Below are 26,464 nucleotides of genomic sequence, written 5' to 3'. Positions count from 1 at the left end.
TAACAAATCAATGAAGCATCCAACAATTATTACAAATAAACAAAACAAGTGTTTTTATGAACTTAACAGCAACAATCACAACCAACTGAAACATCTATATTTTGGTGCTCACAGCATTTACAACACCTCCAGAAAAAAACACAACTGACCTTTGATTGTTTCAAAGTAAAACTAAGAATAATGACAATAAATGAGAACTGTGTTTATCTGAATTTGATTCAACTACTGATCTAATCTACTGATTGATAATGATATTGATCATGTCTGGACTCACCGAGCCTTCCTGCAGTTCCTCACAGCTGGGATCAGTCTCCGTCGTCCCTCCTCTGATGTGTTGTACTTCTTCAGTTCCAACTCATCCAGAACCTCCTCTGACATCTGCAGCATGTAGGCCAGAGCTGAGCAGTGGATCTCAGAGAGTCTCTGCTCTGATCTGGTCTTTGACTTCAGGAACTCTTGGATCTCCTGATGAACTGAGTGGTCCTTCATCTCCATCAGACAGTGGAAGATGTTGATGCTTCTTTCAGGAGAGATTTCATCACTGTTCATCTCCTTCAGGTTGTTGATGGCTCTCTTGATGGTTTTTGATTTGTTCTTCCTCTGACCCAGTAGACCTCCTAAGAGTCTCTGGTTGGACTCCAGAGAGAGGCCATGAAGGAAGCGAACAAACAGGTCCAGGTGACCATTTTTACTTCTGAGGGATTTCTCCATGGCTGCCCTAAGAAAGACATCCAGGGTTAAATCAACATGTTGTTTTCTCAGGAAGTTCTCCAGGACCTCTGTGTTCCTGTTGGTGAAACAGTGGAACATGTAGACTGCAGCCAGAAACTCCTGAATGCTCAGATGAACAAAGCAGTAGACTGTTTTCTGGAAGATCACACTCTCTCTTTTGAAGATCTCAGTACAGAGTCCTGAGTACACCGAGGCCTCTGTGACATCCAGACCACACTGCTCCAGGTCTTCTTGGTAGAACATGATGTTTCCTTTCTCCAGATGTTCAAACGCCAGCCTCCCCAGCTTCAGAAGAACTTCCCTGTCAGCCTCCATCAGCTCCTGTGAACTCGTCTCATGTCTCTCATTATACTTGAGCTTCTTCCTCTTTGTCTGAACCAGCAGGAAGTGTGAGAACAGGTCAGTCAGGGTCTGGGGCAGCTCTCCTCTCTGCTCTGTAGTCAACATGTGCTCCAGAACTGTAGCAGTGATCCAGCAGAAGACTGGGACTTGACACATGATGTGGAGGCTCCTGGACTTCTTGATGTGTGAGATGGTTCTGCTGGACAGCTCTTCATCACTGGATCTCCTCCTGAAGTACTCCTCCTTCTGGGCGTCAGTGAAGCCTCGTACCTCTGTTACCCTGTCAACACATGTAGGAGGGATCTGATTGGCTGCTGCAGGTCTGGAAGTGATCCAGACCAGAGCCGAGGGAAGCAGATTCCCCTGGATGAGGTTTGTCAGCAGCAGGTTGACTGATGACATCTGTGTGACATCAGACACAACCTCCCTGTTGGTGAAATCCAGTGAAAGTCTGCTTTCATCCAGGCCGTCCAAGATGAACACAACTCTACAGACAGCCAGCTGCTCTGCTGTGACCTTCTGTAATGTTGGATGGAAAACATGGAGCAGCCTGAGAAGACTGTACTGCTGCTCTCTGATCAGGTTCAGCTCCCTGAACGAAAGCAGAACCAGCAGACTCACATCTTGGTTCGCCAAGCCCTCTGCCCAGTCCAGACTGAACTTCTGCACTGAGAAGGTTTTTCCAATGCCAGCGACGCCGTTGGTCAGAACCACTCTGATGTGTCTCTGTTGGTCAGGTAAGGCATTAAAGATGTCGTGGCACTTGATTGGAGCGTCATGGAGGGTCTTCATCTTGGAAGCTGTCTCCAGCTGCCTCACCTCATGTTGGGTATTAACCTCTTCACTCTGTCCCTCTGTGATGTAGAGCTCAGTGTAGATCCTGTTGAGGAGGGTTCCACTTCCTGTTCCATCACTTCCTTCAGTCACACGTTCACATCTGCTCCTCAGACTGATCTTATGTTGATCTAAAACCTCCTGCAGACCACTATCTGCTGAAAGAGAAGAGACAATGTCAGACTGAAGACAGAGAATCGGAGAATCTGCTGATTATTTTCATCAGCTACAGAAAAACTAAAGAGCAGCAAAGAAAAGCTTTTTAATGTTGTGCTTTTTAGAATCATCTGAAATGTCAGTGCTGTGTGATAGAACAACTGACACTGGAGAAAACAACAGGTTCTGGTTTCAGAAATGAAGACATCAGCGGACACATGTTCAGTCTCACTTTGTACAGTGCTGCTCTGACTGGCTGTCTGCAGTCCAGGTCTGGTTCTGGGTCTTTGTCCACACTGGGGAAAGGAGGGGTCTACTGAAGACCCAGATTGGTCCCAGTATGAGGTGAAGCACTGTCTGCAGAACCAGTGTCCACAGCTGGTAGAGACTGGATCCTTCAGGACGTCCTGACACAGAGCACAGCAGGACAGCTGCTCCTCCACAGAGACACCACTCCTCTTCCTCCCTCTGTCAAGACATTTCTTCATCACTAACATGTCACAGTCAAATATGTCTAATAACTGAATCATCTTCAGCTCAGTTTACAGTAGAAACTGTCTCTTACTGTGAGTCTGAGGGTCCAGGTTCAGGACTGAAGTCTGGAGGAAAAAAGTCTTTGGACCGGTCACTCTTCACAGACAGACAGCTGGATCCTGGAGACTCTGCTCTCAGTCTGTGGTTCTGACCTCTGCAAACACAATCATGTTTTTATTCATATCACATCGATCACTGATAAATTCTCTGATGACAGAGTCATTGTGGGAACTCTCAGCTGACGTCCTGCAGTGACATCACCATCCAGCACCGCACACTGTACTGAAGGATGGAAGCAACACAGCAGCAACACAAAGGTAAGATGAGAGGATCAGATGTCTGTGACCCCGACACTGCCACTGCCACAAATGAAGACAAAACAACATCCTGACTAAAACTAATGGCTGCTGATGTGTCTGCTCTTCTTCTCAATATTGATTCTTTCTCTGGAGTTCAGCTTCATTTCACACAAGGAGGCCTGTGTGTCTCTACATGACTGTGACAACAGCAAACACCACATCCTGCTGCAGGCTTCATCTGACCATCACACAACTTCACTGACAAACACACAGTTTGTCAGAGTTACATCTGCACAGACATCAGTGATGGTAAAGACAGTCTTGTGTGTAATTAAAGGATCATTCTGCTGTTATTCTACATGTTTGTTCTTGACAACAAACCCCATGAAAAGAGCCAAACCAACAAGTGTGTGAGTTCGTCTCTCAACACTTTGTGACTTCCCTCCTCTGTCTGTGGCTCTCAGCTCTGAGCCCATTGGTTCCTTCTGAAGACTTAGGACCTATTTTAACCATCTAGGCACATGGAGACAGAGCATTTAGGACGTGTCCTCATCCACTTTTGTTAGTTTAACAGTGGACAAACAGTCGCAGCACTAGGCGCAAGCTTCAAAAGGGTTGTAATTAGTCTCTTCATTCATCATGGATGTGTTTTGGACGTAACATGTAATAAACCAATCAAAGAGCTCTCTCCTGATTTCTCTGATAACGGTGGATTTAGCAGGTAGTAAGACAGAGCTCTTCTCTGCAGAGGAAACTGCTGGTGTGCAGAGTGAAAGTGTGCGAGCAGACGTCTACAGCTACAGCAGGATTCCACCAAATAGGCCCGGCTGAAAAATATTCACCTGAAGGTGCAATGCATGTTTTTGTTCCCTCTCTTTCATATTTTACAGCCTCAGCTGAAACTAAATAAAATGATTTAGAAATGAACATCAATCAGTCAACAATGCTCCTGACCTCACCTCATTTTAACACCAACACATATTAACAAAACACTGTTTTCAGGACTGTTTTCATAGAATATTGTCAGAACTACGTATTTTAAAAGTCAGAACTACACATTTTATCCATATCTGTTTCCTTCCCACTGAATTACAAAATGACCTCCACAATTCCTTCTTTGCATTTTTTATGGTTCTCCTTACACTTGCTTTAATATTCAATAAGCTTCTGAAAACTCTGATTCCTTCTCAACATTTTAAAAGTTTTATTTCCAGCCTCAGTTGCTTCATCACATTCCTTTGTCCACCAAGGTTCTTTGCAGCCTCTAAAACAGCTTTACAAACACCATCATCTACATCATCAACATCTTCATTACTATCAGTTGTTTGCATTTCTTACTCACTGATAGGTCTAAATGTTTCCCAATCAGCTCTACTGAACGACCATTGCTGTGACCCGTCAGTGTCACATGTTCCCAAACTCAGTCCTGCTTCTATCACTGTGGGGTAGTGGTCACTTCCTACAGTTGTTCCTCTAACTACTGATGAACCATGAACAAACACCTGCCAATGAGTCTGACACTAGTGTAAGATCTAATGATTCTTCTGTTACTTCTGTCATTGAAGCTACTAGGTTTTTATTCTCCATTAACTCTTCATCACCATTCCATCCTCATCATTATTACTGCCCCATAACGAGCTATGGACATTAAAATCATGTATCACATCTTTTTCTGGAAGCACAGACTCCTGAAACTCCAGAAGCACAGACGAGCTATCAATCTGTTCACATTACCTGTTTTAAACAATCTCTTTATCCTGCTCACCTCACCTCCACTAGAACTCCGTCTGAGTCTGTCCAAGTCTTCATTAACAGGAATACCTGTCATCACTCATCAGTTATTTGGAAAAGCTTTATTTTTCTGTTCTTCTGTTTTATAGGTTATTAACGAGTTTCCATCACAAAGATCTGAGCCATTTCCTCCTCTCCTAACTTCTTGTTTAATTCCCTAGACAGTGCTCTCAGACATAGACTCACCTGCTCATCTTCCTTCCTGAACTGAAGGATTATTTTAAAATCCTCCCTCACCACCTTCTGTGAACAACTCTCCTGTCTTCATGTGAATTGATCTGCCTTGACTCACTTCATCTTGTCTGTTCTGCCACTGTCCTCGTCCTCTCCTACTAGAAACTTGAGTCCAGTCATCCATATTATCACCATCATCATCCTCTTCATCCACCTGAGTTTCCATCCTGATCCAGTCACAAACCAGTTTCTGCCAAACGCTGAGTCCAGAATCCAGAAATCATTGTCAAATACCAAAAACATTGTTTAGAATCAACTCACCTGCTACGTCACGTCCACCCTTCTCCACCCACTCCTCTTGACCTTGGATAACGCCAGATTAAGCTTTTATTTTGGTACTTCCTCTGACCAACAGTGTCAATGAGCACATAAGTTTCACTAATATTTAGATTTAACATTTAAATTTTGATTAACTAAATGTGGTGAAATGTTGTTATTTCAGTATGAACCACTTTACAATCAGCGGCCCATATTACATAGAGCCTGAAATCTGTATAAACAGCTGACAAATATCTAGTTTGATGTTAAAGAGGCTCAGTCATTCCCTCCAACAGCTGCTCACTGGTTCACCAACACACTGCTCTCTTCTTCTGTGGCTGCTTCTCTGCTCCACCACGGCCCTTTAATTACTGACATCTTTACATCTCTGTCATGTTCATCAGCTGCAGCAAAAATATGCACAAGAAAAAAGTCAAACTCTTCTTTGTTGGGATCATTTCACAAGAAACCAGCTCCTCAGCAGTCACCGTTAATACACTGATATGTCAGAGGAACCAGGGGAAGTTATTTTCAGCGACACTACGGCAGCTGTTACAGGAAGTGACATCACTGCAGGAGCTCAACACACTCAACACTGTTACAGAGACAGTTTGGAGGTTCACAGGTTTGTAGCAGGTCTCTTACTGTGACTCTGAGGGTCCAGGTTCAGGACTGAAGCCTGGAGGTTCACCTCTGGACCGGTGACTCTTCACAGACAGACAGCTGGGTCCTGGAGACTCTGCTCTGTCCTCCTCTTCCTCCACACAATCACTCATCTTCAGGACTTCAGTCAGTCTGAGAGGGAAACCAGTAACACTGACTGTGAGCTCACACACACAAGAGTCAGGACAAACAAGCTGCTCAAGACACACACACACACACACACACACACACACACACACTCACACACACACAGGTTGTCCTCTCAGTGTCTCTGTGTGGACAGAAGTTCACTGTGACTCTTCTTCCCTCCACAGTCCACAGGGACAAACTGACTCAGAGACTTTGACAGTAAAATAATAATAATGTTGTGTTAACACTCACCTGCCTCAGCCTTCAGTTTCCCTCCTTCTGCTCTGTCCACTTCAAATGGAGTCTGAGCTCACTGAACACTTTCACGTTCAGCTGCTCCTCCCCTCTGCAGGTACAAGAAGTCACATGACTGTGTGTGTTGTGTGTGTGTGTATGTGTGTATGTGTGTGTGTGTTAAAAACAGGTTTGACATGTTCCACCATCATTTATTAAAAACAGACTCAACTTTATTCACCTTCATATAAAAAACAAGTCTCACTATTTCAACAGAATTATCTTGATTTCCATTCATCTAATATCATTTTCAGGTTGAACTGGATCAAACATTATATTAAGAATAAAGATGTCATGACCTGCTCTTTGCATGACAGTTGTTGAACATGGTCTGGAGTCTTGGACTTTGGTTTATTTCCTGATTTATTTTGTAATTACTTACCTTGTGTGCCCACTGTTGTTTTACTTCCTGTCTTTGGCTCCATCCACTCGTTTTAAACTCTTCTGACAATACAACGATAAAAATACAACAGTGTAGAATCTCAGTGTTTACCTGAACTTACCTTTGGTGAAATGTGTGAACTCTGATGGTTGCCAGTGTTTGCCCTCCACAGGGACGGAGGCACATTTGATTGTACAGATCCACAATCTCCTCCACTCTGGGTTTTCTTTCTCTGACAGGATTCTGTAGAAGCACAAGTCAGACTTGTCTCCTCATCAGTCTGAGAGGGAAACCAGTAACACTGACTGTGAGCTCACACACACAGGAATCAGGACAAACAAGCTGCTCAAGAGACACACCCAGAAAAACACACACACACACACACACACACACACACACACACACACACACACTCTACCTTCTTCACTTTTCTATCAAAACAAGTCTCACTGTTTCAACAGAATTATCTTGATTTCCATTCATCTAATATCATTTTCAGGTTGAACTGGATCAAACATTATATTAAGAATAATGATGTCATGACCTGCCCTTTGTATGACAGTTGTTGAACATGGTCTGGAGTCTTGGACTTTGGTTTATTTCCCTTTTTTTGTAATTACTTACCTTGTGTGCCCACTGTTATTTTACTTCCTGTCTTTGGCTCCACCCACTCTGCTACATTTTAGTTTTAAACTCATCTCTTCTTCTCTGTTTCCTCCTCCGTCCTCTCTCCTCCAGAGTCTTCCGCCTCTAAAACAGAGACTTTCAGAAATGCTGCTGGACAATTTTTTATTTTGAAAACTCCAGACCTTTGGAAACGATGACATAAACACCCATGCTGGCTCCTGATTGGCTCTTATCTGCCTGGACTACAAGGGCAATCTGATTCCAGATTGCTGTTTTCAGTCACTGTTCACATTTGTCTGTGGGGGACAATTTAATAGGAAAGAAAAATAATATCTCATTGAATCAAATATAGTTTATAGTTTACTACGACTCAGTGTCAACCTTGAGTCAGATTTATTTCCTCAGTCCACTCAGAGGAAAGGCAGCCCTGAGATAAATGGGAACATGTCTTCATACAAAAATAAAATGTTGCAAATAGAAACTGCAAAGTGCAAAACTTCCAATCACTTCAATTCAAACTTCACATCAAAATACATGAAGTAAAGTGAAACAAGAGCTGCCAGAGTTCACTGTAAAGTGCTTTCATCAGGTCAGAGACAAACTGCTGGAACTAGGAAGAAGGAAAAGAGGGATTCAGCTTTGGCCTCCAGAGACAAGAAGTTTCCAAACTGCTGGACAATCATCACCTGTCATAAAAAAGATAACACAAAATAAAGAACACAATTAATGAATGTAATGCAACAATTTGCTGAATCAGACAATCGCATGTATTGATCAGATTATTTAATGCTTGCTATTTTCAAGAGTACAGATCAGTTTCATTTCAAATATTCTTTTTGTTTACATGAGTGATTGTGTAACAAGATGAGGAAACAGCAGATTATGTTGAAGATCAAGCATTTTTCTGAGCTAGAAAACAAAACATTTAAAATGAAGCATTTTCTAAACTTTCAGGAGTTTGTATGAATCCTGAACTTCATTCCTGCAGACTGGTGAACCCCTCTCTCCCTTCAGAACAACTGCTGCTGACTGTTCACACTGAACACTGAGCATTGTTCATGAACTATGTCACGACTACTGTCCATCAAATAAAGCTGCTCGGAGACTGAGTGGGCTCTTTACTGCGACGTGTTTGTACAAATCCATCACTTTGTCCAGTTGACTTCTGACTGTTTATTAGAAAGCTTCAATCAAAGTATAACAGAAAATATTGGAGCCTGCTCACCCTCTTTGTCACAAAAAACCTGCCACTCAAATGGACGGGCAAAAAAACCACACCCCTACAGCCTGCCACCGGAAATGATAGTCAACATGCAGCCTAAACAAAATGAACAACACAGGCTCCTCTGACCTGAGTGGGTGAGTGACCTTAACCATTACGTTAACATATAATGACAATACAATATATATTTATTTTTCTATCTAAGCCTTATTTTGCCTTGTGTGCATTTAGGAAATGACTATTTGACAATTTGAAATGACTTACCTTAGAACTTCAATTAGAAGTCGAGTCCATTTTACTGTCCTGGTGTGGCTGCACAGTTTGTCAAATAAACACAGGTCTCAATTAGACGCCCGGTTCTCTGGATGTATCGTCCCTGTCAGTTATCTCATTTGTTCATGCAAATAAAGGTTTAAATAACTATGGGAATCTTCAGCTTTTGTCCTTTCTAAAGTAGGCTACCTGTATTTTGATATGGTCCTCTCTCTCTCTCTCTCTCTCTCTCCCTCTCTCTCTCTCTGCATGTGGTTGTCCAGATACGCTGTCTCTCAGAGCTAGATCACATGAATTTGTTGTAATATTTTGTTGGATAGCCTGGTAACATTAATAGTATTTTTATTAACACTGATTTAATTAATCAATTTGACAGTATTTCCCATAATTCCTGTGCATGAGTTTTGTGCAGATGGAGTTAATGGCCTGTCCCATGTAGACACCTGTCCCAAATATAGGTCAGTGGAATTCAGTGACCGAAGCAGATAAAAGCCCGAGCTATCAATTTAAGTTTTATGGTTCTTATTTTTTATGGATTTGTTTTTGAATTTCAAAACCAAGAATGTAACATGGTACTTGCACTACATGGCTTTACTTTTTACAGATAATATTGTATGAAAAATAAGCAATAAAAATGAAGTGATTCTCCTTGAAAGGAAACTACTGACTTTCTCATTTTACGAGACCTGTTTTCTCTTGTTTATATTTTCTATTGCTCTTTCATAAAACAAAAATAGTTCTTATCAAGATACTCGATCAATCGATAGAATAATTGGTAGAATACTCAATTATTAAATGAATCAGCAGCTGCAGTCTGATGTCAAGTTACTGTTCCTGTATGTGAACTATGACGATGACTTCTGTTGTAGCAACGCTCCACACACAATGTTCACCGAGGATAACATTAGCTTGTTTAGGCTAATATTAGCTTGTTTAGGCTAACGTTAGCTAATTTAGGCCACCGTTAGCTTGTTTAGGCTAACATTAGCTTGTTCAGGCTAACGTGAGCTAATTTAGGCTACCGTTAGCTTGTTTAGGCTAACATTAGCTTGTTTAGGCTACCGTTAGCTTGTTTAGGCTAACATTAGCTTGTTTTGGCTAACGTTAGCTTATTTAGGCAACCGTTAGCTTGTTCAGGCTAACATTAGCTTGTTCAGGCTAACGTGGCGACAGCTCATCATGTGAGCTGGGAGCTTATAACATTAGCAGCTACAGTCTCCACTGTTCAGTCTGTCAGAATATAACAGTGACTTTTAAATGAATATTTTCCCTCCATGACTCTGTCCCCTCGTCGCTCAGTTGAACTCCTGCTGGACACTGACTGTATGGAGGTGTGTGTACATGCTGCTGACCTGTGTGGAGACATTTGTTTCTTTTCCCCTCATCAGGTAAATATTCTTCTCAGTGTCCATTAAACACTGGAAACACTTGCACTTTAACTGAACACGCTCAAAAGAATTCAGCATTATAACATCACTCACACACTAACAGTGGAGGGCGTCTCCTGCCGGCAGCTGTGGTAACTCCAGTCTGCTTCTCCAGCAGGATCATGGTTTGATCTCTGGATCTGGATGATGATCTGCTGCCATGTGACCCAGTTATGTTCGGCAGTCACTAGTTCAGTTGTATTGTGCACCACCCACTTAGGTGAGGCTGGGTAAGGTCACTATATGTCTGCTTAGGGGTTAGGGTGGGCTATACCATATACACTATCTGACTATCAAGTGGTTGTTCAGTTATTTCTAGGTGGCTGCAACTGTCTTTGTAAAATGTTACTTAGTTTAGTCAGATTTGAAATGTGAAACCATCTCCCTCAGTTCTCTGGTCCCGTTTTCTAAGTGCTTTCTGTCTCATTCATTGTGTGACTCTTACATTGTTGGTCCCCTGGTGAACACTGGTGACTGTGTGGGAGGGTTTGCGTTGTGGCCTACCTCAGTGACTCTGTCTGCTCTGGACTTATCTTTTTCCTTCCTCTGTCTCTGAAGTCTTTGCCTCTCCTCTTCATGCTCCTTCTGCTGCTCTGTTGGTTGCTGTGACATCAGCAGCTGCCTCCTTGTCTCCATCTCTGTCTGCTGTAATTAACAATGTCACTCATCAGCTTTATTTTCTTCACTGAGCAAAAATCTTTCTTACCAGCATTTCATCATGACACTGTGGATCAGAAACAGAAATGTAACTGTAACTGACATGTTTCATATCTAAACTCATAACCCAGCAGTGTAGCAACAAGTGCAGGTAATACAACATGACAATTCATCACAAGGAGCTCAAAAGAAGCTTTTTCTGTCACATGAAAACTTTTTTTGTGATCAACAAACTGCACACAGGAATTAAAAAACAATGCAGTCACATGTAATAAAATACTTATTAAATAATCTTTATTTTTCATGTCATCGGTTAAAGAAACTGCAGAAAGTCACAAATGCAACAATTTCAAACCTTTCATGTAAAATTTCTTCCAGAGCAAGTAAATCTACACAGTTTTCCACACATGCAACTTAGACAACAAGTAAAACAAAGTTTTCTGCTTCAAACTGTGTTGTACAAGAGGAAAAAGTAAGTTGGCATCTCCTGATTACAAACAGAGATGCACATCTTAATATAATGCCTGTTGGATTGTAACTGATGAAAAAAGTGACTCACTGAACAGGAAAACACAGGAAAAGTAAATTCTCCTTTTCCACAACATGAAACAGTTTGACCAAAGAGAAATAAGAGAGTGAAGCGAGGAGGTCTTACCTGTCCACAGGCCAAATGTACATAGGACTGTAGAACTCTACTGTCCTGCAGATGATATGCAAATGAGCCTCTATGATGTCAGAGGACGTCACAACATGAGCGTTCTATTCCAGCTGTCAGTTCTATTGTCAATGAATTCCAATCATATTATACAGTGAAATCATGTAGAGCACATTTCTTAACAAAAGTACAGGTGAAATAATGAATGGCACTGACAGCATTTCTCAGACATGTAACCGAAGCACTGGGGAGGAGTGGAGGGGCCATTCAACCTTTGACACACCATGAGACACAGCTCTGCTGCTTCATATGTGTGTTTGCACGTGTTTGTGTCATATTTGTTCGAGTGTGTTTAGCACCTAAAGCACAAAATCACATTTAACCATCTTCCTGTTTTATTGGCTGCTGGTTCCTTTTTTGCAGCTCTACTTCCTTTTTGGTGGAGTTTCCATGTTGTTCAGATCTGTTGTACCAGAGATGGTGGCTTCACAGTTCTCTGAAACAAGATTTCAGGTCCACACAGTCTAAAGGCAGATGTCCATGTGTCTGTGATCATAAAGCAGGTCTAGGTTCTATATTAATACTGTGAAAGTATCAAAGCCTCAGTCCACAGAGAAATGCACACAGCCTGTATTCAGACACTGAGCCTTAAAACCAGCCGTCAGGACTTCTGATGCTTTGTGATGTCACATCAAAGCAGTCACTGCCCTCAGCCACGCCCCCAAGCTCCTCCTACCTGAAATCTGCTATTAGGTTTCCATGAAATCTGCTACATTTTTATCAGATCACTCAATCTGATAAAAGAATCAACCAATCAGAAGGGAGGCCTGAGAGAGGAGATGTAAAACTACACTGAGATGGTTTTTGGTTCTTAAAACCACAGATATATCTTCTGATGGAGATCAGCACTTATAGGTAGTCCTATAAATACTCCTCTGTCCAGTCACTTGTTGTTGTATGTGTAAAGCCCTCTCTCCTCTGCAGTGTTCATATTTCTTTATGGATATTTGCTCCTCAGCCTGAGTCACAGCACTGTGAGCAGAACCTGGTTAAACTAATCAACACACTTTAGAAAGAGTTTGCTTCACTCCAGTGGATGTTAATATGCTGCACAGAGTTAGCACTCCACAGAGCAGGCACACTGTTTGGCTCTTCGCTGTCTCATATAGTCTCTGTTCATTCTCTCTGAAGGTTAATGCTCTATATAAATACTGTATATTCATTTATTCTTGTTACTGTGGTCTTATTTCAGGAAGTTGTCCACTGTAACACACCGCATGAATCCCGACAGTAAAACCTCAGTGAAGGTTGTGATGTTGTGTTATCACCGTCACTGTGAAAGCCACTTGTCCATCTTGCGTTTTTGTCAGTAAATGTTATGTAAGTTCTTCTTTGTGGTTTTTGTTAGACAGTGTATGAGTAAGAGAACAGCAGACGTGAGGGCTGTGCGGGGGTCTACTTTAATCAGAAGAAGAAGACAGCCCTGGTGACGGTGATGGTAAGCTGCTGCCTTCACGGCGGCTGCCAGTCCAGCAGGCCTCCTACAGGCCTCCTTAAGACCACGTGTCAGTGGCCAGACCTCTAGACAGACAGGTCTGGAGGTCTTTGTGTTGTGACTCAAAGAGAGCCTGTGCTCAGTTCTTTGAGTATATGCTCTGAATCCAAGCTCCCTGAACGCACCACAACGTACTTAATGTTTCTTAGAAATATTTAAAGGCTTTTGTGACTTGATGGAAGCAGGTGTGAAAACACTGAGTCTCAAGCAGAGCGTTTTAAAGATTTAGAACCATCACATTTGTTACAGTGTGGAGAGCTGAAGCGTAAAATGTTACATAAGTTAATGAAACAGTCGAGAGAAGGTTGCAGGGGGCTGTATCTGTGCTGCTCGTGTTTTATAATGTTGCCTTAACTTCATTTACATTTTACAACTGAGTGAATTCAACTTCAATTTTCTGCTTGTTTTTTTCTTCTGCCTCACGATGAGAGGACTGAATGAACATCTCATAGTCAACTCGAGGAATTACACTGCGCTCCTGAACATACGTCAGTGTCCCGCAGCCCGACGACAGTCACGTTCACTTCCTCTGTGGATCCAGGACGGCTGTTTTCAGAGTGTGACAGGCAGCTGCTGGTCAGGACTGATTGCAACATCACTGACTTTCCAGCAGTGACGCAACAGAGGAATCTACCTATTGACTTGTCACTGCAGGACCCTCGTGTTCAGGAATTCATGCCTCTTTCACTGATTGATCGTTTCACTGCTGTAATATGCTTTTCAAGGTAAAACAAACACAATGGTAGAAAGAAACTAAGCATTTTCTCAAATACTGTACTCAGGTACAAGTCTGAGGTACTTGTACTTTACTTGAGTATTTTGCTTTCTATAAATGCTACTTTAGAATTTCCTCTGCTTCAGAGGAAAATGTACTTTTTACACTATATTGATGTGATGGATATATTTTAATGAGTGGTGACTTTTCAAAATAAGATCTTCTCGAGTTCTTTTGTAGAGGCAGAAGAGTACTATATACTTTAGATACTTTAGCTACATTTAGCTGATGATACATCTGTACTTTTACTGGTGTTTTTTTTTGTATTTTGTTTTGTATAGAAAAAGAACAATCATGCAGGTGAATATTCAAAGTAAAAGTGAGGACTCACACACACAGTGGAGTTCTGCAGGAAAGCTGGAAATTAGTCAAAGCATTTTCAGCCTCTGGGTCCCTCGTCCTGAAGTCTCTGGGTTTCTTGAAAAGGTTTTTGTTTAGATGCCTTATGTCCTTTCACTTTTAGAAATGCTGTCTTTATATTTATTCTGAGTTGTCTGGTTTTAATCCAAAAGAATGAATTTGTCATGGCAGCTTTTCCACAGGAGGTGGCGGTGTGAAACAATGACAGATATAAACACGTCCTCTCATCCCTCAGTCCTGCACTTCAGGTAGGTAATGTGTCAAAACCTGACTCGACATGTTAGCTCGGGCTCATCTCCATTATTTGGTTTAGACTGACATCATACTGCCTGGCTCCATAAACTGTTTGTAGTGATTAAGATGTATCATATTGTTGACCTGTGCTGGAAACAGTATAAATAGTTTCTGTACAAATGTATAAGAATAGTTGTTGACTCCAGGCGATACTTGACTGTATCTGTGTAAAGGTGCATTTATGATGCACTTTGTAACTAAAGTATATTTGGAAAGTGGAATTTAGAGATATAAATGACATAGAGCCAAAAATGTGTTTGCTTTGGCCTGAGAGCCTGAAAATACACAGTAGAAGAAAAGACTGAAAGATAACAGTGCACACAGTCAACAGAAACTGTATCACCTGAATACATAAAGCTGTGGATCATTCAGCAACAGAAAGCCACGACTTTCCTGCATGTCAGGAAACAGCTGTTGACAGGCGCTGCACTCGGAACCATAACACAAGCTCGACACACGTTTTAACGTTTTATTCTACAACATCAAATACAGCAGTACATTTTTAAAGCTTCTACATGCCTTAAGAAAGGTGGCGCTCACCGGCCCACCTCTACAGCCTCGCTGTGTTTATACTCAACACTCGTAGAAACTGTTACTAACTTTTCTGCAGCACTCTGTTTCTGTGTGTTCATTTTTTATTGAACTGAGAGGCCAGTCAATAACAATGGATTACAATAATGGCTAAAACTGAGTTCATGCAGATGTTGAAGTTTCAGATCATCAGCTCAGTTGCATCGGTCCGTGGTGCACGTGAAGACTTGAAAGTGGGGGGTTGACTGTAAAATGAAGGCGTCTGATCTCTTCATGCACCTCTTGAAATATGAGTACTCTGCAGCGAAGAGAGGAATCATGTGAGAATGCTGCATGAACTAACCCGACTCTGTCCGGACTTCATTGCAAAGAAAAGCTTGGTCAACCAAATGACTTACTGGGAAAAGTAGAGACAACAGAGGCGCAGACGTCGTCGGCCCTTTGGCAGGTCTCCACTGTGTTGGTGCAACCGCCACCAGGTGAATATGGCACACAGCGGTTGCACTTCAGAGCCACACCTGGAAAACAAACATACACATATTGATATAATTGCTCCGCAGATATGTGCTTCCATTATGGAACACAAAGAGCCAGGCGCTTTCTTTATCTCACAAAAACATGGCAGCACTGGCTGTTATTTCAATCACCGATCACTAATGAGCCTTGCTTACTTTAGATTTAACCCGTTCAGATTTCCTGCGGCTTGAGCAAGATCTCGTATTCCATTGAGCAAAGAAAGAAAAACAAAGAAAATGAGTAAAATCCCAAATCAGACTCACCGCTGCCGATGCAGACGATCAGAAGAATGACAGCAAGCTGGGAGGCTTTCATTCTGACTCCTTCTGAAGACCTGATTACTGTTAAAGACCTGCTTAACATTTGAAGAATTTCATGTTACTACTGACGTCTTTCTTCTTCCTCCTTTTCTTCTAACATCTATAAATACTGTTCCTCCTTCCCTCTGTTCCAGCTCTTACAGTCTGACCACCAATAACCCTCCAATCTCCTTAATCACACACAAACCATGACCACTGTTGTTAAAAACATGAAATGAAGAAAGTATCAAATAATTACCTGCTTGTGTTTTCTGTCAGGTGCGTGAAGATCCACTGGCAGGAAGCGTTCTTGCAGACCCACTTATACTCTGCTCAGTCCACTGCTGAATAAACTGGAAATCCCGTTTTATTGTAACATGTTGGCACTGTGCAAGGGACTGCACAAAGGCAAACAATCATTGTGAAACTGAAACACAGAATTTCATCTAAACAAACTTCCTCCTGACAGTCCTGTCGACCATGTGACAGATCTTGGCTCAAATGTTCTGCATTTTCACAGAACTTCCCTGTGTCAAATCCCTGCACAGCAACTTGGTTGCTTACATTTTCCTCTACTCTACGAAATGAAATACAAATCAGGGGCAAAAACCAGGACCCCAGGACCCCCCCCAAAAAAAAAAAAAAAAGCCACATACCCACCCCAAAATAAGTAATCTCTCTTTGTATTTATTTCCCTTTTTATGCCCCTGGCATTCTGGTCATTGATCGGGCAGCTGATCGATGCACTCTGGATGAAACAAGTTGCAGCAAGTGTGTCGTGGTGTGGTGATGATGGTGTTTCGCCCTGTGGCGTTTGAGTCCGTGGAAAAAAAGAAAACCAAAACTGCAGACTTGTGTTATGGCTCTATAAAAGGCACATGCAAAGTTTAACGATATCCTAATCACAAGAGTTCAGTCTTCTCACTTCAAAACACTTCATGTTCCGTGGTCATTTAACCAGCATCATGCAGTTCATCTTCATGGCCACCAGAGGGAGACACATCATCATCAGTGAAGAGTCAGAGTCCTTCACTGTTAATGGAGAGATTTCCTTTAGAGCTCAGCTGATCGATAATCAACAATAATTGCTGTTGCAGTTGTAACAAACAGTGTATTTCATCATGAGATTATCCAAGCAGATAAAAACATTGTTGATTCACTAATTAAATGAGCACAGTATATATAATATCATTTTATAATGTAACATACCCCTGGCAGATTTTGATTTAAAGTGATCTTTTTTATTTGACCAACACGTTTCTTCTGACTGGAAAGGACATAGATGTGTGTCAAAATATGATTCAACAATGTGCTAGAGATTTTAATGAAACAAAGAAACTGTTTCTATGTTTGATTTACATTTTTATGAAAGATAGCATGTCTGAAATTATTCATACTCTTTGCAAATCGTCACAGTCTGTGGGAAAATTCAAGGCTCTAAACCATTCCAAATACCCCCCGCTGTTCTAGAGCATTCTACTTACACCACCAAGGCCATCCTGGTGAATCTGGGCCATGCTGGTGCCAACGTCTCAAGGCACACTCAACAAAACCATCAGGCAGTCTGCAGAGAAACGTGGGCTTGGGCAGCACTGGACGCTCCAACCTGACAATGCTAAAGATTAGGTTGATGGCAAAGAGGCCCTCCAACCCCAAAGACTTGGAGATGAATGATGACTGGTCACAAATACCGGTGGAGACGTGCAAAAAGCCTGTCAGCAATTATAAGAAGCGTTTGATTGCTGTAATAGCCAGTAAAGGCTTTTCCACTGATTATTGAGAAGGGTATGAATCATTCTGGACATGCCATTTTTTTCAACGTCTCATCTCACTGCTGCAGGACTGAGAGATTTTTCAGGAAATCCTGTTCCCACTGCCATCAAACTGGCTTAGATATTAACTGAATAATCTGCAGGACAATCAATCAATCAATCAATCAATCTATCTATCTATCTATCTATCTATCTATCTACCCCACCCCCACCCCCCCATACACACACACACACACACTCCGTTTACTTTCACTTTCAACGAACACTGTGATGCAGATTATTTTCTCCATCTGACGGGAATGTTACCGTGGAAAGTGAAAGTTATTAAGGGGTATTTAAGTGTTGTTATAATGTTATGTAATGACTGGGTCAGCGGTGTAGCAGTGGTAAAACAGCCCTTTATAGAGCCTACTGTATCTTTGTATGTATTATGATTATTTTTGTTGTTTATCTTACGCTCTCTTATTGTTGTCTACTTTTATTTTTAGTTTGTAACTGTCATGGACCTGTGTGTCTGGAATAAAGTAAAATCAAAAATGAAAGTCCGGACTTTAAACATGTCAGAGAGAGCAGGAGGGTGGGGGCTGGTGTTTACGTCCCTCACCGCAGGCTGGCCAATCAGCTCCGACTCAAAGAGAGAGAGAGGTGGAGCAAGGCATGAAAACACAAACGCCCCACAGAGAGAGAGTTAGGTTTCTCTTTGAGTCAACATGGCGGCGCGGCTTCTTCTCTCCGTCTGAAGGTAACATGAGCACCTTCTTTAACACCTGTAATGACCTGAGCCACAGCAGAAGCTGCAGTAGAGCTCTCTGTGGTGATATTTCATCTTATTCTAATGCTGCTGAGTCAGAGCTGTAAGTGTAAAGTCAGGACGGGCTTTAAACATGGCCGCCGGTGTTTACAGCAGAGGCGGAGGAGTCAGAGTCAGACGCAGTCAGCTGCTTCCTGTTTTTGTCTCTGAGTTGGGATTTTTATACATTTATTGTCTTTATTTTGTTAAAACATATTTGGTATTTTTATTGAAGCGATGCCGAATTGTGTCTCTCTTGTTAGTTTGCTTTTGGTTGTTGGTTTGTTGTGGTTCCTTTATGCAGGAGCAGACAGGCAGGAAACTGCCAGGGCCCCTGGACTAAAAGAGGCCCCTGGTGGTTTTAGATTTATTGGGAAGTTTACTTATTGACAAATGTAGCTGCACCAATCTTGTGAAATGTAATTAAAGCCCTTCATCGGAAGATGTGTTGATAATGATTGGGAACTTGCAGACCCATAAAAGGTCAAGATTATTTTTTAATAATAAATTATTTTTTAATTTTCAGTGTCAGTGAAATGAGTGAATGTTGTGTAATTTGAGTTTAGAGGTGAAATAAATTCAGTCCCAGTTGTTGTGTGTGAAATAATCAGCTGCAGCTTGTTTGATGAAGTCATTTCCTGCAGAGACGCTGTAGACTCAGAGACTGTGTCAGATAAACTCAGTGTGTGTGTGAGAGAGAGAGAGAGAGAGAGAGAGAGAGAGAGAGAGAGAGAGAGAGAGAGAGAGAGAGAGAGAGAAGAGAGAGAGAGAGAGGCTCTTCACTTCACTGCTGCTTCATGACTCCATCTAGTGGACTGATGGTAGAAGTACAGCAGCTTCCTCTTCCTCACACTGCTGACTGAATACAGCTGACACTGATATGAACCAGAGAAGAAGAGTCAGTCAGTGGAGGAGCAGCTGATATTTTTACAGGAGAAATGATGTAAAGTTCAGTTGATGTGCAGATGAATGATTTGTGTTTGTCTTCACATGAATGTAGAAAATGTGATGTGGATGTGAACTCAGCAGCATGGCTCAGTGTGAGGACAGAGAGGAGGGGGCCCCTCCCTCTAAAATCACTCTGTGTGGGGACCATGAGAGCCAGACCAGAGCTCAGAGGTGAGATGAGGATCTCTAACTGTCCATGACTCTTCTCCATGTCAGAGCTCAGCACTCACATCACTGCTCCATCATTATTGATATTCAAAGCTCTGTGTGTGCTGTGTCCAAGCCCAGAGCAGCAGTATGACACCCCAGACTGTGCTGGACCTGGACTTAGACCTGGACCTGGACTTAGGCGTGGACCTGCACCTGAGCCCAGCTGTGTGTCAATGAATAGTGACAGGTCAAATGAACGCTTCGTTGATTTTAAAAGAAGACAGTCCTCTGCTGCAATGAGGTACGCTGTTACTAACATTAACTTCATTAACATTAACATGTGTGTATTCATTTTATAATACTCAAAAAAGAATGTGGGTCTGTTGGATGTTTTTTCTGTCTGGTGAAGAATTATAATGCCAGGTTTGAAGTGACAAGCTAAGAGCTGTCCACTTGTGGTCAGATCAACTAAAACAGGTTTTAATGCCAGCTCTGAACAGGGTCTAATGGTCCATGACTCAGTGGTCACTCCACCATCATTACGCATCATTATGCATTATGCTTATTTTATTTACAGTGCTCACCATTTCATGTTGCATTTCAACTCAAGCTAAGTGACCTAAAGAAAACCTCAAGGCAGTTCAAACTCACAAGTAGACTGCTTCACCCAGAACCACAACACAGCAGGTTGTCCCACACAGCAATGCTAACACCAAGGAATCAGCCAGCATTCTTGGTTTCCTTTCTAAGCACATTTCCACACAGCATTCCCTAAGGCAGGGGTCGGCAAGTAAATGTGGCTTCCGGACAGTTTTTTCTAACCCATTACATGTCGGCCAGAACAAAATCAAAGGCTAATTTAAGAAACTGATTGATACAAATGCAACTCAAAGGAACTTTATTACTGTTCACACGTGGCTCTGTGGCCCACAGTCGCATATAATACGTTTGACCGATTTATTTAACTGGTGTTATTTTTTCACATCACACTTCTCATGTCCGCTAATTCAGAGGTCTGTCAAGTGAGCGACAGAACCATTGGAACTTCCTGTCAGAACATTTCAAAATAAAAGCTAAAAGCTTGTTTGAACAAAAGAATTGCAGAAAAGGAACTTTCTTGCGCTTTTAATTTGTAGATAAGATAAAAAGACAAAACTCGCTAAAGAGGAAGTGATTCAGTTGGTAACTATTGCTGTTCTGATGGGCATCAATCAGCAAACCAGGTGCTGTGCGCCTGATGTGACTGTTTGCATCTGTCATTCACTCTTAACATGGATAAAAGTATAATAAGCATCTTCAGGTGATTCTCTATTTCTACATTTAGCTATAGCTTAATGTGAGGCTGTCAGTTCAATATTATAAGATTTACAAATAAAAGTCAGATTCTAAAAATAATCTGGTCCGTTGGCCACCAGTTGCTGACCACTGCCCTAAAGTATATAACCCAAATACATCACTCTACAACTGCAAAAATAAACAAAACGGTCTATTTTATTGAAAAGAAACCCCTTCTTTTTGGAGGCATTGGTTTGGCCCAGTGATGTCACCATGACCTCACCATGACTATAAAAACCAGGAAATGCTGGGCGGCCCCCTCCCAAACAATAGTTCTGTGCGGTGGGTCAGAACAAAGGAACAAGCAAATAAACATGTTCAAACCTGCAACATAATAAAAGTAGCTGAAACTAACTCATGACTGTGTGTTTACTGTACTCTGCTTCTGATATATTATTGCAAACCCAAACAAACCCCGGACAGTAAGAGAGGCAATGTCACCAAGCAATGTTGAATCATAGTAAAGTGAACATATGTAGAAAATGGTGAAACATGGTGTAATGTGTAACAGAAACATGTAAGAGACAAGTGGTGAGTAAAAGAGTTCTCACATTTATCAGTCGTGTGTTTGTTTTAGGATCCAGCAGCAGAGACCAGACTCTCCTGAACCCAGCTGTCTGTCTTTAAAGAGCCACCTGTCGAAGGATGTTATCACTGACTTTAAAGGAGGACGTCCATCAGCTGATCAGATGTAAGCTGTAACAGGACAATAAGACACAGGTTACTGTAGAAAAGAACCAGTTTGTACAACAGGTTGTTGAGCAATGTCTGAAATCAAAGTGTTTCTGTCTGTTGTGAACGTCCACACTGGAAGGTGGAGGTAAAACTCCAGCTGTCATAGAGAGGGAGGAGACATGATGTAGGTTAAATATGGAGTCTGTCCTGGAGGAATCATAGTGTTGACCTCAGTTGTTCACATGAAAAGTGACAGAAATAGTTTGTGTGAAGAATGAAAAAAGAGCTTGAGAGAGATGTTCAAACCCCGCCTCCTTTCTCACCTGCACACAGCTGACCAATCAATGAGGGAGGAGGGTGTTTCAGACACTGTTCAACCATCTGATGAACCCCTCTGATGGAGTAAATTGAGCCCTTAAAATGTTCCTGATTCATATTTGAACTTTACACAGTGACCTGTCATCCTGGGAGCTGCCCAGTACAACCAGTCTGCATCCAGACGAGTGTTTAGTTCCATATCAGAAATACTCTCTGTCCATGTGATGATTCACATCCACTGAGGACGTTTGTGTAAACAGGAAGGAGATTGTCTACGCTGAAGAATAATAATAAGAAGAAAATACGGAGAAAGATAAGCAAATGCAATTGTAGCAATAAAATGCAGAATTAAACTGCACAGCAGCTTCCACAAAGACAACAAGCTCAGTAACACTTGTCATTAATTATCCATGTTGCTTTCACTGGTAGTTGTGATAAGACCCAGTCAGGGAGTGAACATGGGTGCCTACATCAGTGTTTCCAGAAGCCTCTGTTTTGGGGACTCAAACTCCTGAGTTATGTGGATACCAGAAGTAAATGTAGCAAAAGTAATGGATTTTAAAACTAAAATGTATTAATGTGAAAATAGTCTGATACATGCAGACACTGAGCAGCTCCACTGGAGCAGCTGGGGGTTGTAGGTGCCTTGCTTCAGGGCTCTTCAGCAGTGAAGGAGGGAGAGCTGTATGGAGGGTTGGTGAGAGCTGAGCTGGAAGCTGCAAACAGCTGCAGACTGAGCTGTTGATTCTCAGTGGGATCAGCAGGACTAGTAAACCTGTACCTCTACAGGGAGTGGTCTGATTCACTGTTCACATCCAACCATCACTTCATGGACCTCCAGCTTGTGTCTGTCTCTGTGTGGACAGACATAATGTGAGCTCATTCTTCATGATTCCTCCACAGAGTGGACCAGGAGAGCTCAGAGGTTCCCAGGGGTCAGTCTGCCCAGCAGCATCAAACACACCTGGGCTCCATATTAATGGTCTGTGCATGTACAACAATTACTTTCACATCTGCTCACAATCATCTCCATGCTGCACTGTTAGACCAGTGGATTGTCAGTCTGTCCAACATGGATCTGATGTTTGGCTCCATGGTTTTAGTTTGATGGTGTCATTGATGTAGTTTCCTGTTCCAGCTGCTGGAGGAGAACATTGTCAGTTTTGTGAAGAACGAGCTGAAGAAGATCCCGAAGGTTCTGAGTGCAGATTACCCAGAATGCTTAGAGAGTCAGAGGGAGGATGAGGAGGTGTTGGACGGTGAGGATGAAGAGCAGAGGAGCAGCAGAGAGGCATTAGTGAAGATCACAGTGAACTTCCTGAGGAGGATGAAGCTGGAGGAGCTGGCTGACTGTCTGCAGAGCAGTAAGAGGATTTCTCTAAAGATTCAACATGATGGAGAAATGAGACATTTACTAACGTCTCAACACATGTCAAAATGTTTTATATTTTTTCCATGAATCAGTTGTGTATCTTATTTGCTGTGTGTTATTTCAGGAACTCCTGCTGCAGTTTGTCAACATAAACTTAAATCTGAGCTGAAGGAGAAGTTCCAGTGTGTGTTTGAGGGGATCTCTAAAGCAGGAAAACCAAACCATCTGAATCAGATCTACACAGAGCTCAACATCACAGAGGGAGGGGCTGGAGAGGTCAATGATGAACATGAGGTCAGGCAGATTGAAACAACTTCCAGGAAGCCAGCCAGACCAGAAACAACCATCAGACTAGAAGACATCTTTAAAGCCTCACCTGGAAGAGATGGACCAATCAGAAGAGTGATGACAAAGGGAGTGGCTGGCATTGGGAAAACAGTCTTAACACAGAAGTTCACTCTGGACTGGGCTGAAGACAAAGCCAACCAGGACATACAGTTCACATTTCCCTTCACCTTCAGAGAGCTGAATGTGCTGAAAGAGAAAAGGTTCAGCTTGGTGGAACTTGTTCATCACTTCTTCACTCAAACCAAAGAAGCAGGAATCTGCAGGTTTGATCAGTTCCAGGTTGTGTTCATCTTGGATGGTCTGGATGAGTGTCGACCTCCTCTGGACTTCCACAACACTGAGATCCTGACTGATGTGACAGAGTCCACCTCAGTGCACGTGCTGCTGACAAACCTCATCAGGGGGAACCTGCTTCCCTCTGCTCGCCTCTGGATAACCACACGACCTGCAGCAGCCAATCAGATCCCTCCTGAGTGTGTTGACATGGCAACAGAGGTCAGAGGGTTCACTGACCCACAGAAGGAGGAGTACTTCAGGAAGAGGCTCAGAGATAAGAAGCAGGCCAGCAGGATCATCTCCCACATCAAGACATCACGAAGCCTCCACATCATGTGCCACATCCCAGTCTTCTGCTGGATCACTGCTACAGTTCTGGAGGATGTGTTGAAGACCAGAGAGGGAGGAGAGCTGCCCAAGACCCTGACTCAGATGTACATCCACTTCCTGGTGGTTCAGTCCAAACTGAAGAAGGTCAAGTATGATGGAGGAGCTGAGACAGATCCACACTGGAGTCCAGAGACCAGGAAGATGATTGAGTCTCTGGGAAAACTGGCTTTTGAGCAGCTGCAGAAAGGAAACCTGATCTTCTATGAATCAGACCTGACAGAGTGTGACATCGATATCAGAGCAGCCTCAGTGTACTCAGGAGTGTTCACACAGGTCTTTACAGAGGAGAGTGGGCTGTACCAGGACAAGGTGTTCTGCTTCGTTCATCTGAGTGTTCAGGAGTTTCTGGCTGCTCTTCATGTCCACATGACCTTCATCAACTCTGGAGTCAATCTGCTGTTAGAAGAACCAACATTCTCCCAGAAGTCCAGAAGAAGAAAAGTTGAGTTTACACAGACACGTTTCCACCAGAGAGCTGTGGACAAGGCCTTACAGAGTCCAAATGGACACCTGGACTTGTTCCTCCGCTTCCTGCTGGGTCTTTCACTGCAGACCAATCAGACTCTCCTACAAGGCCTGATGACACAGACAGGAAGTGGCTCACAGACCAATCAGAAAACAGTCCAGTACATCAAGAAGAAGATCAATGAGAATCTGTCTGTAGAGAAAAGCATCAACCTGTTCCACTGTCTGAATGAACTGAATGATGGTTCTCTAGTGGAGCAGATCCAACAGTCCCTGAGATCAGGACGTCTCTCTACAGATGAACTGTCTCCTGCTCAGTGGTCAGCTCTGGTCTTCATCTTACTGTCATCAGAAGAAGATCTGGACGTGTTTGACCTGAAGAAATACTCTGCTTCAGAGGAGGCTCTTCTGAGGCTGCTGCCAGTGGTCAAAGCCTCCAACAAAGCTGTGTAAGTGTATAGATCGTCAGATTTATTCATCTTTATATGAAGACACTGCTCTGATCTTTTCAACAGCAGAGGAAATAAATTCCTCTCTTCTTTAATTCCTTGTTATCATCCCTTCAGACTGAGTGGCTGTAACCTCTCAGAGAGAAGCTGTGAAGCTCTGTCCTCAGTCCTCAGCTCCCGGTCCTCTAGTCTGAGAGACCTGGACCTGAGTAACAACAACCTGCAGGATTCAGGGGTGGAGTCACTGTCTGCTGGACTGGAGAGTCCATACTGTAGACTGGAAACTCTCAGGTCAGGATTCATCTACCTGTTTAACCAATGACCATTTAAGATATCATTAACATTAGTGGATAAACAGCGAACATGTGTAGGATTGTGTAAAGTATATTTCACTAAACTTTGGCAGAACTTTCTAGACTCAAAGAATTTCTTTCCATGAGATCCATGGATCTTTAATATCTTTGTTTTTTTGAGGAACATGTCTAAATGTAATTTCCAGTGGGGTGTGTGCATATGGACCACATCTCAGTGGGATCAGTAATGGATACAGAAAAATCTGTGAAATATATTTCAAAGTGTATCTGCACACTAAATTCACAGCTTTTTTGGTGACATTGGACCAAAAAAGAACAGAACCGACAACGAGAAAAGAATCAAACAGCACAAAAACAGACCACCATGTGTTGACAGAGGGTTCCTGTGTGTGGTTTTGTGTGTCTGCAGTCTGTCAGGCTGTCTGATCACAGAGGAAGGCTGTGCTTCTCTGGCCTCAGCTCTGAGCTCCAACCCCTCCCATCTGAGAGAGCTGGACCTGAGCTACAATCATCCAGGAGACTCAGCAGTGAAGCAGCTGTCTGCTGGACTGGAGGATCCAGACTGGAGACTGGACTCTCTCAGGTATGGACAGACACTGTCTGATAGAGGAGAAGAGCTGAAACATGTTCTGTCACAGCTGATGACAGATCTCTACAGAAGAGCTCTGACTTCAACAAGCTGTGTCAAGGACGCTAAGAAGCTGATTGTTAACTGAGCTTCTAGGTCATGTATGGAACTAGTGGAGGGGGGGGGGGGGCATGGAAGTTTGACTCATGACGTCAGAAAATTTGGCAACGGCAGACACATCTATATCTATTTCTTGGATTAAGTATTTACACTGTTTGTAGTGGAAAAAGGAAGTAATGATCAGAAATGGCCAAGTCCAGTAATGTCCATGTTTGCATGTTGAGAGAACGTGCTGGTCTGACCCCCCTCCTCCTTTCAGGGTGGAGCCTGCTGGAGTCCAGTGGTTGAGACCAGGTCTGAGGAAGTGTAAGTGTGTTTTTCATCTGATTCATGAT

The 26,464-nt window shown here is 42.6% G+C and overlaps 2 protein-coding genes across 14 annotated transcripts in view; one reads left to right on the top strand and one right to left on the bottom strand.

The window, feature by feature from the left end:
* LOC139612045 (NACHT, LRR and PYD domains-containing protein 12-like) overlaps positions 1–26,464 on the bottom strand; it is a 606,901-nt gene that overhangs the window by 384,614 nt on the left and 195,823 nt on the right. The window contains exons 1-4 of one of the 4 annotated variants that reach the window (XM_071467172.1): positions 7,273–8,565; positions 6,770–6,891; positions 6,225–6,318; positions 5,826–5,975 (exon numbers count right to left, since the gene is read on the bottom strand). The exons of the other annotated variants lie outside the window; for them this stretch is intronic. Of the exons in view, the coding sequence (XP_071323273.1) occupies positions 5,826–5,956 (131 nt within the window). The 5' untranslated portion in view covers positions 5,957–5,975; positions 6,225–6,318; positions 6,770–6,891; positions 7,273–8,565. Of the gene's footprint in view, positions 1–5,825; positions 5,976–6,224; positions 6,319–6,769; positions 6,892–7,272; positions 8,566–26,464 lie in introns of those variants that run through there. 4 annotated transcript variants of the gene reach the window in all.
* LOC139612046 (NACHT, LRR and PYD domains-containing protein 12-like) overlaps positions 1–26,464 on the top strand; it is a 286,486-nt gene that overhangs the window by 126,885 nt on the left and 133,137 nt on the right. The window contains exons 1-9 of one of the 10 annotated variants that reach the window (XM_071467182.1): positions 19,177–19,520; positions 19,633–19,800; positions 21,412–21,525; positions 22,731–22,809; positions 22,966–23,191; positions 23,324–25,127; positions 25,245–25,418; positions 25,851–26,024; positions 26,389–26,435. The exons of 7 other annotated variants lie outside the window; for them this stretch is intronic. In XM_071467182.1, the coding sequence (XP_071323283.1) occupies positions 19,432–19,520; positions 19,633–19,800; positions 21,412–21,525; positions 22,731–22,809; positions 22,966–23,191; positions 23,324–25,127; positions 25,245–25,418; positions 25,851–26,024; positions 26,389–26,435 (2,875 nt within the window). In that variant the 5' untranslated portion in view covers positions 19,177–19,431. Of the gene's footprint in view, positions 1–19,161; positions 19,521–19,632; positions 19,801–21,411; positions 21,526–22,730; positions 22,810–22,965; positions 23,192–23,323; positions 25,128–25,244; positions 25,419–25,850; positions 26,025–26,388; positions 26,436–26,464 lie in introns of those variants that run through there. 2 more of the 10 variants (XM_071467183.1, XM_071467180.1) reach the window with 2 other exon arrangements.

Source organism: Trachinotus anak, unplaced genomic scaffold (genome assembly GCF_046630095.1).
Source record: "Trachinotus anak isolate AG129_WGS33_773 ecotype Australia unplaced genomic scaffold, CSIRO_AGI_Tana_v1 ptg000030c, whole genome shotgun sequence".
NCBI lineage: Eukaryota > Metazoa > Chordata > Actinopteri > Carangiformes > Carangidae > Trachinotus > Trachinotus anak.
This window is presented reverse-complemented; position numbering and strand designations above follow the sequence as displayed.